Source organism: Pteropus alecto, unplaced genomic scaffold (assembly GCF_000325575.1).
Source record: "Pteropus alecto unplaced genomic scaffold, ASM32557v1 scaffold205, whole genome shotgun sequence".
Lineage (NCBI taxonomy): Eukaryota > Metazoa > Chordata > Mammalia > Chiroptera > Pteropodidae > Pteropus > Pteropus alecto.
In genome coordinates this window covers 1,239,625-1,253,123 of record NW_006436672.1, presented here as the reverse complement: position 1 = coordinate 1,253,123, position 13,499 = coordinate 1,239,625, and the positions used below count along the sequence as shown (strand labels likewise).

The 13,499-nt window shown below is 44.1% G+C and overlaps 1 protein-coding gene across 1 annotated transcript in view; it reads left to right on the top strand.

Moving 5' to 3' along the window:
• WDR11 (WD repeat domain 11) overlaps positions 1–11,340 on the top strand; it is a 54,024-nt gene extending 42,684 nt beyond the window's left edge. Inside the window, exons 21-30 of the mRNA XM_006913510.3 lie at positions 2,588–2,696; positions 3,592–3,654; positions 4,812–4,877; positions 5,594–5,768; positions 6,398–6,493; positions 7,058–7,223; positions 7,728–7,825; positions 8,254–8,399; positions 9,114–9,193; positions 10,460–11,340. Of these exons, the coding sequence (XP_006913572.1) occupies positions 2,588–2,696; positions 3,592–3,654; positions 4,812–4,877; positions 5,594–5,768; positions 6,398–6,493; positions 7,058–7,223; positions 7,728–7,825; positions 8,254–8,399; positions 9,114–9,193; positions 10,460–10,617 (1,157 nt within the window). The 3' untranslated portion in view covers positions 10,618–11,340. The remainder of the gene's footprint in view (positions 1–2,587; positions 2,697–3,591; positions 3,655–4,811; positions 4,878–5,593; positions 5,769–6,397; positions 6,494–7,057; positions 7,224–7,727; positions 7,826–8,253; positions 8,400–9,113; positions 9,194–10,459) is intronic.
• Positions 11,341–13,499: the final 2,159 nt, after the last annotated feature.

The window sequence follows — 13,499 nt, the reverse complement described above, 5'->3', positions numbered from 1 at the left end:
CAAACAAACAGAGACTCATAGACATGGACAATGGACGAGTGGTTACCAGAGGGTAGGGGGTAGGAGTAGGGGGAGGTAGACAGGGTAAAGGGGGTTAAATATGTGGTGACAGAAAGAAATCTAACTATGGGAGTTGAACACACAGTGTAAATGTATATATATGCTTTACTGTGAACGTATACAGCTGAAACTTACTGGATTTTGTTAACCAATGTCACCATAAAAAAAATTAATTAATTAAAAAAATAAAAAAATAATAAAAATAAAAAGAATCAGGGCTTCTCGGACAGACACTTCATTTCAGGATAGAAGCAGAGAAGTTGCAATATGAGTCTGGGACATTGTGTGGTTCCAGAAATTAAGGAAGGAATTGAAAACCCAATGAGAACCTGTCATAAGGATACAGAAACCAGCTTCGAGGGGCTTCAGTCAAATCCAGGGGACTCTGAGCATTGCAAAGATAATTGTGATATTGACATCAGTGTTGAATAAAAAAAGTCCATCACTTCATAGTAATGCTCAAGGGAGAATGGGCAAGAAGGGAAAGCTCGTGCTTATAAAAGAAAGCCAGTTGATAAATGCAGGCAGACCAGTAGAATTATAAAATCACCAACTTGTAACTCCTAATGTGATATTGATTCAAGCAAGGATCATAAAGCAGATGTCAAATCACTGGGTAAGTGGATGTTTGGGGACAGGAAGTTCAGCCTCACAGTATCTCCCCTACATGCTACCTGCCAAAGGGGAAATGATGCCCTGGCGAATTCCTCGGTACTTGGACGGACACGTGCAGTGTCACCAGAAGGGAACTGGCCCACGTGCTTCCGATGGGGATGCAGGGGGCTGTACTCAGCCTCCCCTGTGTGGTGCTCTCGCCCAGAATAATTAACCTGAGTCCGATGCCCAGAAACAAACAAATCAGAAAGCAGGCCATTTTCTATGACAGCTGACACTGCAAAAATGAAAACGTCGTGTAAGAGCAAAAGCAAAGTGTGAGGTCTGTCCTCGGTAGCAGGAGGGCGGAGATGTGACAGGCCAGTGCAGGCGGGAGCCTTGACTAGACCTTAGATTTTTGAAAAGAACACCACTATCACGATGTCTGGAGACTAACAGAGAACTTTGAAAATGGACTGAATTTTAAGTGATCTTATTGAATCAACTCTTGGTTGTGAAAAGTAGAGTAGTAGTAGAAATATTCTTGACCACTTTCCAACTTAGAATTGAAAAGTCCATATGAAATATTTATCTATGATCTAATTCATACTTAATTACATAGAATGAAGTTTTCTAAAGCAGTGCTGTCCAATAGAAATATATTCTGAGCCACATATATACGTTTAAATTTTCTAGTACCCACATCAAAAAAGTAAAAAGAAACAGATGAGATTGATTTTAATAAAAATTTTATTCAAGCCAGTATATCCAAAATTTTATCATTTCAACATAAAATCAGTATTAAAAATTACTAATGAGATATTTTACATGTTTTAGTACTTAGTCTCCAAAATCCAGTGTGTATTTTACATTTAGAGCATATCTTAATTCAGAGGACAAATTTTCATCAGAAATACTCGATTTGGTTTTATGTAATGTACTGAGAAAATTGTCTTGTATCCAAGTTCTAAATATTCTTAAAAGTTATCCAATGACTGAATCACCTATTAGTTTTTAAATTTAACTTAATTAAAATTAAATAAGCATTCATTTCCTTCATCATAGCAGCCATATTTACAGTGCTCAGTAGCCATGGAGGGCTAGCAACTGTCGTGTCATGCAGTAAAGTCTGTGTGGTCACTTACGTAGGCAAAGCCATTTGTGGGTTCGTGTCATTTCGTGTAGTTGCGTCTATCCAGAGGCTCCATGGAGGAAGGCTCTGCAGGAAGCCAATGAGGCTGAGTTTGTAAAAGCCGGCAGATCCCAGGGAACTGGGTGTAAGGTCTACAGTCTGACAAGTGGGGCGTTTAGGGCGTCAGATCTCAGCTTCCTGGGGTTAGAGCCTCCGGGTCTCCTTTCTGTGCACTGGAACTTGTTGAAAAACAGGTAAATCTTGTTTCTCGTACCCTAAGTAAGCCAACTGCTGCCTGTGGTAGGTGCTGGGGTCCAGAGCCTTCTAGGAAGGTAGTCATTTTGTTCAGAGGCTACCTTTATAGGTGATTCTTGAGAAGGCAGTTGATCAGAGGTGGCCTGATCCCTTTAACTAGAAAGTCAGGGTTAATGGGCCATGTTAGTTTAATAGTCTCAGAAAAGTAAATACATCGAATGGTATAAGATGATACTGGTAAATATGATTATTGTTAGTATTTCAGAATAATGAGCTATATTCATGTTGTATTGAATCTTTTATTCAAGTAAGATCATGGTTGTATACCATGCAGACAACCTAAATCTTTGAAAGGAGAGAAAAATATGTTGGTTGTGAAGAGAATCTCTCCACTCTTAGCCCGTGTGTCTTAAGTAGTGATTACATTGAACATCCTCTCTCACTTGCCACCAGATTCGCACACTGTTCTCTGCAGACTTCTCTGTAAACTGTCCATAGCTGAAGCTTCACAGTGGTATAAAATTTAATTTTTTTTGTTCGGTCTAGAGCCTGTGTGGTGCCCTTACCTCCTTGTCCCAAGGGCCTCCCTGGCCTTGAAAGCTTTCTTACTACACCAGCCTTGGAATGGGCAGTACACTTTGGATATTTCTCATGTGTAAGTTTTTTCCATTTTTATTTTCCTTAATTTCCTTGGAGTTGAAGGACACCCATGAAAATCAGCAGTGACCTGTACCCTAGCATTTAAAAGGATTGAAACCTTAAAACCAAGTCGAGGCAGAGACAGCAGACACACTGAGAATCGCCGGTCTGCCCGTAGTTTCTGCCTCTCTGGGGCCTTGGCGGGGGTGTGAGTCTGGGGCGCCGTGAGTACGCGTGCTGCTCCCCGGTGGCCATGCGGCCGTCGTACTTGGGGCGTGGCAAAGTGAGTGTGAAGGGGGCCAGTGGAGACCAAGTGGAATTTGAGTCCAGGCCTAATTCTTTTTAAAAGCAGCAAGAATGAGCCTTCTTTAGAGGTCTTCTATGTTTTATAAATCTCAATGCCTGCCTCATTGCAAAACTGTTCACTGAAACTATTTTTAGTAGTTATCAATCTGATAAATATTGCTGAACTTAAACCATGTGGAATGCACACAGGTAGGCATGGGGTAGGGGAATAAAAAAATAGCGTGAAGATGTGTCTGTGCTCCAGGAGCTATCTGCTTAGAGAAGTGAATGTCCATTTTGCAGAGCAGCAGAGTGAGCAGACGCCTTCAGTCATCACTCAATTCCTTATTAACGTGAATCTACACCTGATAGTTTTTAGAGCCCATTGGTAAATTTTTTGGTTTCTTGAAAGCCAAAGAGACTTTCCTTACTCATTTCTTTGTTTTGACTAAATCAAGTAAAAGCAGACATTAAAGATGTTTTGTGGGTTCCTGAGTAGACTGTTGCTTTTTAACCAAGGACTACAAAGAGGTTGTTTCTCTAGTAACAGTTTTTTTTTTCTGGTGAAGAAATAAATGGTTTTAAGTGAAGAGATAATGAATGCATTCAAAATCTTTTCTGTACAGCAATTATCCAGAAAATGAAGAAATAAAGAATCTTCTTCAAGAACAGTTGAATTCGTTGTCTAAGTAAGCACTCTAACTATGTTTTCTTAGAAGATAAGACTATGAGAAAGAAAAACACAGTAATTTAGGCTTTTAAAAATTAAAGTAAGTTGTATTTTAGGAAACATCAGTGACTCAAGGGGAGTCCATTTTCTGTCCCAAAGGTTCGTGTCCCTTTAGAGTCTTTGTCTTGTGGAAGTGGGTGTTTCAGTTACCCTGATGCAGCACCTGTCTTCAGCAAGTTCACAAGTGTCCAGTTGCTCTAGTCTCCTGTCTGGGTAGCAGGAGGAGCTGTGATGTGAGATCCTCACAGCTCAGGCTGCCTCCGCCGCACACGCCTGTAAAGCCTCGCGTGAGGGACGCACACGGGGCTTGCGTGTCAGCTTCCCACTTCCAAAGCGGGTTCTCTGTGTCAGGTGCTGTGCATACAATTCTAAGAAATCAGTGTGTTTCCTAAGCCAAGGACATTTGAAAGTATGTATTAGGAATAATATTGCAAAGGAAGTAGGAAAACATAGGTCCACAGGAGTTCTTTGTAAAACGTAACACATTTTTAAAATCTAGATCTGTCACATGTAATCATAAACATTTAAGTTAACTCTAATAGATTGTTTTATTGATGTCAAATTCAAAATAATGACTTTGTTTTCTCTATTCAAAGTAACATTTGTGTTTAAATGGAAAAGAATAGATTTAAAGAGTATCTTTTCCTCCCTCTGATTTACGAATATTCTATATTTGGCTATTTTAGAAATATTCAATTTCTAAAAACACTAGCCTTTTTTTTCTTAAATATTTTATTTTTGAGATATTTTCAAAAATAAGTTCTGAATATATCTTCTCTGAGGTATGTACTGTTCCTGATGATGAACAAAATCGTTTTATCGCGATGACATTCTCGTTATTATACTTAGGAAACCGTTGCAAGAATGTCAGCAAGAATCAGAGCGTCAGAGCCCCTGAGGTGGTTGATGGGTTGTTTTTCCAGGCCCCAATGCACACTCCAGACCCGATAAGCTTTCGTAATGTCAGGGTCAGCAGAGTAACTTCCTTTGTATTCTAAACATACCCTTTGATTGGAATTTGGAATTTTCCATTTCTAGAGTGTATCGATTTATCTCCTTGCTTTATTGTTTAATTAAAAATTTTTGTCTTGCCTTTATCTGGATTCCTGTTTGCAGTGACATAAAGAGACTCTTGCTTGATCCAGAATTCACTCTCTTGCAGAGATGTCTGCTTGTTTCAAGGTAATACTGTTTGAAGTATGTTGTGCAAAGGACAGAATTTCAGTTTAACTCATTTCTCTTATCACAGATTTTTAGTTAAAACCAGACTCTTAAATTTTAGAAAAATATTTTAGTTCATCCTTTACATGACTTAATTAATTAATTAATTTTGAAAGGAGTAATACAAATATGAAAAAAAATTACATTTTCTATGTGAGATCTCAGTCTCTATTAAAAAGACTCCCTTATACAGCTTTTTAAAATATGAGTTAAAATATCAGCTATAAAGGGCATGTCCTTAAATATACCAATAAGTTATATTTAGAAGCAATGACCTGTACTTCTTCACTGTACAGTAGAGTTGTCACTTATAAAAAAGACATTTTCCTCCACTCTTGGAGAATAAATTGCAAGTCATCTCCACACCTCACGTAGCCAGTTGTCCCAGAGGAACTGCTTCAGTGAGATGCCGTGGTCCAGGCTAAAGGTTTTCTGACAGTAGACGGGATAGATAACACAGAACGGAGGGGTTTGGAGTGGAACGACCCCTGTGCCGTCAAGCTCCTGTTTGTCTGAGCCCCAGGAACAAGGCGGGAGAACTTGCTGGTTAGCACTTTGACCCCGCTGGGGACGTGACAGCACTGCGCTCCCAGCACTTTGGGCCACTCTGGGAAGCCCCTGTGCAGGCCCTGGTCTGTCGTGTGAATTCAGTGGAAACTTTGCTTCCACCTCCTCAGGCTTTACGGCGATGAATCGGAGCTGCACTTCTGGACCGTCGCTGCCCACTACCTGCACAGCTTGTCCCCGGAAAAGGCAGCGAGCACTCCCACTGAGGAAACCGGTCCTCGGGGCAGAGTGAACAACCCGCTAGATATATGTTACGATATACTCTGTGAAAATGCCTATTTTCAGGTATTATGTTTCATATATTAGCCCTTTAAAGCTGTCATCTTGATTACTTACATCTTTGTAAGTATCTCAAACTTGGAGAGCTTTGGAACCAAGGTCCACATAATAGAGATGAGCCCAGACAGATTTGCATAAAAAAGGCCTGACTCAGGGCTCAAAAAAGACATAAACAGTTACTGAGTTTTTTAATACACATTAAAATTTTATTAAGTCTTTTTTCTTTGCCTAAAAATTTTAACTTACAGGTTTATTTTAATTCTCTTATTTTATTAATTTCTATAAATAATGTATTTCTTTCACTTGGTTTGAATTTGCTGTTTTATGTATAAAAATATAGTTTCATAATTTTTTAATCTATAGCATATTACTTCAATGCACGTAGAGATTTTTCATCCAGCTCTACTCAAGTGCCAGTTTCTATAAGGAGGCAAACTTGCACGCAAATGATAGTACATCTCAACATTTTTTTCTTTTCAAATTCTTATTAAACTGTTAGATTTCTGTAAAGTTGATTAAGAACCATGCAAGTCAAAGTAATGTTTATTAAAATGATTTTATTAAGTATAGTAAAAGTTAAATAATTTGTAAGGCTTATAATCCAGTCTTAGTTTTCCTTTTTTACCCTACTCTAGAAATTTCAGCTGGAAAGGGTTAATCTGCAGGAAGTGAAACGGTCAACTTACGACCATACGCGGAAATGTACTGACCAGCTGCTTCTCTTGGGTCAAGTATGTCAATTTTAATGACTCTTTTCATGTTTCATGGAGTTGCTAGTGGATTAGTATTTCAGAGTATCTCATCTCTCTCTCTCTCTCTCTCTCTCTCTCTCTCACAGACACACAGACACACACACATGCACACACACACACGTAATGTTTCTCTGAATGTTTAAGTGTAAATCTAGGGTTTCTCTCAAAATAAGACTAGCAAATCTTGTAAGAAAGTGAAATATGGTTAACCAGCTTGTAATTTTGGCTTCTTTAATGCCAAATGAGGCCTAACTGTTTTGTTTTGTTTTGTTTTGTTTTTGTGTCTCCAAATTAACTGGTGCAGAGCTAACAGAAGCAGTTACTGGAGCACCTATATAAACCAGACTGTGGTTTTTACGTTTATCCAAAGGAAGCAATGAAGTACTTTTGTTCAGGTTTTGTATATGTAAACAAAGCGTTCATGAGCAGTTTTTGAAAATGAGTCTGCTTTTAGCTATAAACTTCAGGGTTGCAAATTACGAAGTAAAAAGGTTATGTTGGAAGAAAATGATCTCATAATTAGAAGAACTGTTTTTTTATTAGACAGACAGAGCTGTGCAATTGCTATTGGAAACAAGCGCAGATAACCAGCATTATTATTGTGATTCACTGAAAGCCTGTTTGGTCACAACTGTCACCTCGTCAGGCCCCTCCCAGAGCACCATTAAGCTGGTGGCAACTAACATGATTGCCAATGGCAAGTTGGCAGGTAAGGCATGGTTATGGGTATATTTGTCAGTACTCTGGAAAATCAGGCCTATTCCCAGCAAAGGATTTGATTATTAGGGATAGTTCTTCCTTTTTTATATATACTGGAGAAAGATAAAGATTATTGCTCGTTCTTTAGAAGATAACCATGTAATTTAATCATCTCAACCAGGACACTTTTTAGAGTGAAAGGGGGCGCTGTTACTATTTGCCAAGACAGTGGGCATAACTTGGACAAACCTGGGCAAACTGAAACGAAGAAAACCAGTGAGTGAGACATGCTCTCTCTGTGTATTTTCTGGACTGTATCGTGCTTCCCCTCTGGTTACTTGACTGGTGACGTCGTAGAATTCTACCTTAATGTGTTATTTTAAAATTTAAGTCAGGAGTGTCTCCAGCAGGTATAAAACGCACAGGCTAGATGAAGTCAAATGGTGATTTTACCTTTAGTGACTCATCACAGAGCTGCAGTGTCACTTGAGGGGGTTGCTGTTTTGTTTTCTAGAGGGTGTTCAGTTGCTCTGCCTGATAGACAAAGCCGCAGATGCCTGCCGCTACCTGCAGACGTATGGCGAGTGGAACCGGGCAGCGTGGCTTGCAAAGGTAGGTGCTTTTGGTAGGTGCCTTGAGCATTGCAGATGGATTTTTCAGTCTGGAATTTTTCGCTTACAATTTAGAAGCATTTTTTTGGCTGCAAACTGCTTTGCAAATATTTTCTTAATAACTGTCATCCTATTCTTTATGAGTATAAATTACATTTCTTCTTATTGAAAGATGAAGTTTGCATTGGTAGCAATTAAGTGAAAGCAGCTGCCTCCTCTCCCTGCTGGGATGTGAGCCCAGACGACAGTCCAGAGGTGTCGCCAGGCCCCCAGGCCCCGCCGGCTCGGGGCGGCATCGGGGCAGTGTGCTCATTAAGCAAAGCCCAACATTTGTTCTATGCGCACAGATCCCACTTGGATTGAATTCCTCTTCTTCTCTTTTATGCGTGGTGCAGGATATCTTTGTTTTTAATGTGAGGTCTTTCTCAGGTCCGTCTCAATTCTGAAGAGTGTGCCGACGTTTTGAAGCGCTGGGTGGACCACCTTTGCTCCCCACACGTCAACCAGAAGTCGAAGGCCCTCCTGGTGCTCCTGAGCCTGGGCTGCTTCTCCGGCGTGGCCGAGACACTCCACAGGTGCGCCCGGGGCGCCGCGGCTGGTCAGGGCGGCCTGTGGTCAGCCCCACCGCGCTCGCCTGAGGCGCCACCATGGGTGCTGGTGCCCAGTGCCTGGAGCGAGATGTGTACATCCTGGGTTTACTTACAAACCTAAAGGGAATGGAATAGTCCGTGTTTATGACCTCCTTATTTGCTCTAGGGGCTTTGATATTCCCCTGCCCATGTACTGGTCAAACCCACAGGCACCTATTTAAAAAGAATGCAACAGAAGTCTTTAGAGCACTGGAAACAGTTCAGCTTTGAGTAGAGTGACTGAGATGAGGGCCAGCGAGCAGTGGGAAGGGCGACCAAGTGTGGCAGGTTGGAGAAGTCGTCCGTGAACACTTTGAAGAGCTTCCCGTAACCTACCGTGAGGCATCTCAGTTATTTAAAACTAACGGAGGGAGATTGAGGCAAGTATGGCAGAATGTTACTCGTTAAGTCCGGACAGTGGGCACATGGGTACTTGTGCTGTCTGTAGTTTTCTGTTCTCAGCTCTCACATTTTTCAATATTAATGAAACAGAGCTTGGGGTTAGGGGCCCGAGAGCACGCCCCTCCCTTCTCAGCCAGGACTGAGAAGGTGCCCGTGTAACTTACGGCACAGTCTCTACATAGAATAAGCCCGTGGCTGGTTCTGCCCCCAGATGCCGTAAATCACAAAGCCTGACTCTTACTTTGTCCTGTTGAACAGCATGAGATACTTCGATCGAGCTGCCTTGTTTGTGGAAGCTTGTCTCAAGTATGGTGCGTTTGAAGTCAATGAAGACACAGATATCCTTTGCCAGACATTCATGCTGAGGGGGAAGCAAATGACCTGAGTGGGTTTGAGAATTCCTCTTAGTCATGCGACCTGGGTGGGAACTGTATCATATCTAGAAAGAGCCACAGGCTGATTCTCCAACGCCAAGAAGGAGGCAGAATGAGAGGGCAAGGATGGGAAGGAAGGTTGTTGCGTCGCCGGCTTCAGCTCTGAGGGGGACGCGGAGGCAGGAAGGGCTGTAGAAGGAGGGATGTCACATTTCGTAATATTTTGTTTGAACTTAAAAAGATAAAGGAAATAATATAGGAAAGATATAGGAGCCTGCTCCTTTAAAATAGTACTATTTCAGAGCATTGCACTCCACGGAATAAAAGTTTATGAATTTATCTGGAAAATATATACAGGAATAATAAAAGAAAGGCTCGCTCTTATCCATAGTCACAATCTAATGCGGAACAAGAGACAACACTTCAGAGATGTGTCCTGTAGGCAGGTCACTGTGGTCCACCCATAACCAGAACGCTTTATTTCTTCGGGACGTCAGTTGAGTCACGTTGTTTTTCTTTGAGAAGAATGGGCTTAAGAACAGGACTGCCGTCCCTTGCGTTTGCAGAGCTCTGCTTGTTCTGACTGCACCTTTTAGTGACTTATTACATTGTGGTTTCATTTCTACATGTCAGATGCTTGAGTTTTCTGTATATTTTTTACATAAAATTAAACTCAAGCTCCTATCTAGGCACTAGTAGAGTTGGCTCTAGTTCGAAGGAGCCATTTCGAATATCAGGACACAGTGGAACAGGGCCCTGTCAAACCCCGCACCCAGATGTCTGGAGCCCCCTCCTGGGCCAGGCTGGTAAGCAGAACCTCTCACTGAAGCTGTATCTGCCCCTCCCCACCAAACTGCCAGCCTCTTGGACTTTAAAATGGCACGGGGGTGTGCGCTTGAGTTTCTCTCCTGCCATCTTTCTTTTTCCCAGTTTTTAGTTGTGTTTAGGTCGTGGGAGAATCTGGGAGGGCATTAGTTGGGTCTTCTGGGAGAAGGAGAAGCTTTGGGCTCAGCTGATTTGAGTGACGTTACAGGTTGAGACATGGCCTCCCGCAGCCAGGCACGGCTCTCCCCAGGAAGTGGTTCCCGCCCTCGCCCCGTGCTGCCCCTGGGGACACACTCAGTGTCTCCTGAGCCTCTGGCAGCGCTGGGCCTGGCCCTCCAGCGGGAGCCTGGGTGGAGTGTCCCCTGCCCTCGCTGCCCTCGCTGCCCTTCCTTAACCGTGGTTTACGGAAGCTCATCTCTGCGATATATGCGGATTACGCCCGAAGCTTGAAGAACCTCGGTTTTAAACAGGGAGCACTTCTTTTCGCTTCAAAAGCCGGAGCAGCTGGCAGAGATTTACTGAGTGAGCTGGAATTCCCGAAGCAGGAGCGAGTTGAAAAGTGACAGGTTTACATGTCATGTCGGGGAACCTGACCTCGCAGGCGGGCAGGGTGGGGTATTGGTCTGGCTGTGCTCAGGGTCACAGCCCAGCCTACTGGGGACACCGTCCCTTCCAGGGTCCATGTGAGCTATTTCACCGCGTTGCTGAGGCCCCATGCGCACAGCAAACGCTTCAGATTTTGAAACTGTGTGTGACGTTTTATACTTTTGGAGAGAGAGCTTTAAGAATCCCTGGAAATCCTTTTCATTTTTTTAAACTTAAAATTCAAGTGACTGAATTTCTTTTCTCATTGACTAAAGTTGTTTGAAAATCTAGTGAAAAGTTTTAGACCTATTGTCAGATATATGCTGTGCCTGTGTGTATGTACCACGTCCACGTCCAAGATGCAAACAGCAGAAATGTTTAAACAGTGAAGATGACTGACCAAAGTGTTCCTTGAAAACACAGAACTATTCATTCCCTCGTTGAAGCAGTTGTTAAACTTTGTAATTTCAGGCTCATAGGGAAATTTTAAGCTCTATGTTTTGTTTCAGTACGTGGGGTCTTTGATATTTTGAATTTTAACTCCTCTGTGAAGCATTACAGAAACCACCTTCTTGAAATCTTTGTGCTCTATTTTCTGTCTTTGTGTTCTTAATGTGAGCTGTGACTATTATAAATGAATGCTGAGAACTTAAATGTTCATAATTTACAGAAATGATAAATAAAGAGGAAATTCCAGCCGGGCTGTGTGTGCTCTGTCGCTGTGCGTGAGGCCAGGCGCTGTACTGGACTCAGTTCTGCCGCCCACCTTCCCATGTCCAGGCTGCTCGCTGAAACCAGAGGAACTGAGCTGTGGGGATCCCCAGGGTGCGGCACGGGGCAGGACCGCACACCTGCACGCTGGGCAGGCTTGCCTCTGTGTCCCATGGGAGCAGGGCGGGGGCTTGTGCAGCTGAAGGTGAGGCATAGGAGTGACATCCCCGTCTTCCCTCCTGGGTGTCCAGGGCGGCGCATATTCTCACCTCCCTCCGCCCCTCACAAGTAGAATCACAGCCTCTACCTCCTCAGATGAACTGAGGTCCATGGAGAGGAGGGGCTGTCCCAGGAATGCTGGTTCCCAGGCTAGTGTTTTGGCTGAGTGTCTTAGAAGACACCCCGGGTCCTGTAACTGGCTCAGTTCACCTGCCCTTTCTTGGCCTAAACATCTAAAGCCCACGGGCGAACACAGCTCTCTTTATGTTGTGTATTATTTAAATGATCGTCCAGATATATTTTATTTATTCAGCCACCAACTAGCTATAGGAAAAAAGCGTGCTGGCCTTAGCAGAGAGAAAAAGGAAGTTTTTGTTTCAGAGCAGGACATTTTGAAAATTAAGTATGAACTGAGGCCAACAGCTAGGTCGTGAGGCGTCTGACTGGGAGAGGGAGAGCACCAGGCACAGCCGCTCGGTGGGGACCTGCCGAGCAGACGGGGAAGAGCCTGGACTCGTCCCAGTCCAGCTGGTTAGAAAGGCAGCCATTACTCTTCAGGACAAGATGAAGATTGAATCAGTGTCAAGATGCTGGTGGAAGTCTGTCCCAAACAACTGGCACCTCCCTCTCCCTAGTGACCTTGTGGGCTCAAAGCTGAAACTGCCACCTCCCCTCCTCCGGTGAGCAGGGGTGAGCAGGGGCGAGCAGGGGCGAGCAGGGGCGAGCAGGGGCAGGCAGGGGCGAGCAGGGGCAGGCAGGAGCCGGCAAGTACACGTCACTCTCACTGCCCTGTGAACTCGGCTCGTCTTTCCATGGAGGATCTGTAAGAGCATCGTGTCATGGACGTGTTAGCAAAGGGGGCTGCCCAGGGTGTGACCAGCAGCCGGAATTGGGAAGGAGAGTGACAGTGACCTCAGGAGCAGGGGCGAGCAGGGGCGAGCAGGGGCAGGCAGGAGCCGACAAGTACACGTCACTCTCACTGCCTTGTGAACTCGGCTCGTCTTTCCATGGAGGATCTGTAAGAGCATCGTGTCATGGACGTGTTAGCAAAGGGGGCTGCCCAGGGTGTGACCAGCAGCCGGAATTGGGAAGGAGAGTGACAGTGACCTCAGGACAGCGGGCGCGCCCCGTGCCAGCCCCGATCGCCTGGGCGGGGGCTTCTGCAGGGGGAAGGCCCAGTGCTGCATCAGACCTGGCTGGTCTCAGCAGAGCCGTTTCTCGCCGCTCACTGTTCGCTTGCTTTAGTCGTTCTGCCAGCTGTGGCATGCCTTCGAAGGTGGTGGCAGGACTTGCGTTCTTTTAAAACAGACATCAGGGCAGCATCCACAGCCTCATGTCTCCCACGAGAGCACCTGATCTGGAATTCTCATCAGAATAGACCCTGATCTGAAAAAATCCTCTCCCAGCTATGTATTGCCGGGACATTTCGTCTTTGCACAGGTACGTACATTGTGGAAGGGAGGTGGGAAGGACGAGGGCCTAAGAAACAAAAGATTTTTTAAGGCTGATTTTGGGGGAGAAATGACTCTGTTTGCTGAAAAACGACCTGTCCAACAATAAACTTTAGTAAACAGATTAAGTTTACTCAGTGGTTTTCCAGAATGCATATCAATTGGGAATTTAATTGAACAACAGGTCTTTGCCTAAGTTGCTAATCTTTGCCAAGAGTAGCCCAAGGAAAATATACCTTGTCCTTTTAAGCAGCTAGAAAGCTGTCCTAGAGGACAGTATTCTAGCAAGACCAGCGCCAGTCAATTCAAGGGATGTTAAGGATCTGACCTGAGCTCGTGCTTTTGGAAACGCTGTTTGCACAGTTCAGGGGTGGGCTGGAGCCCCAGCCTGGCCGACGGAACAACTCTGCTGAGCTGGGGTTTCGCTCTTTGCCTCTTTGAACCTCCTCAGCCGTGGTTCTGAATGCCAGTGCCCGAGA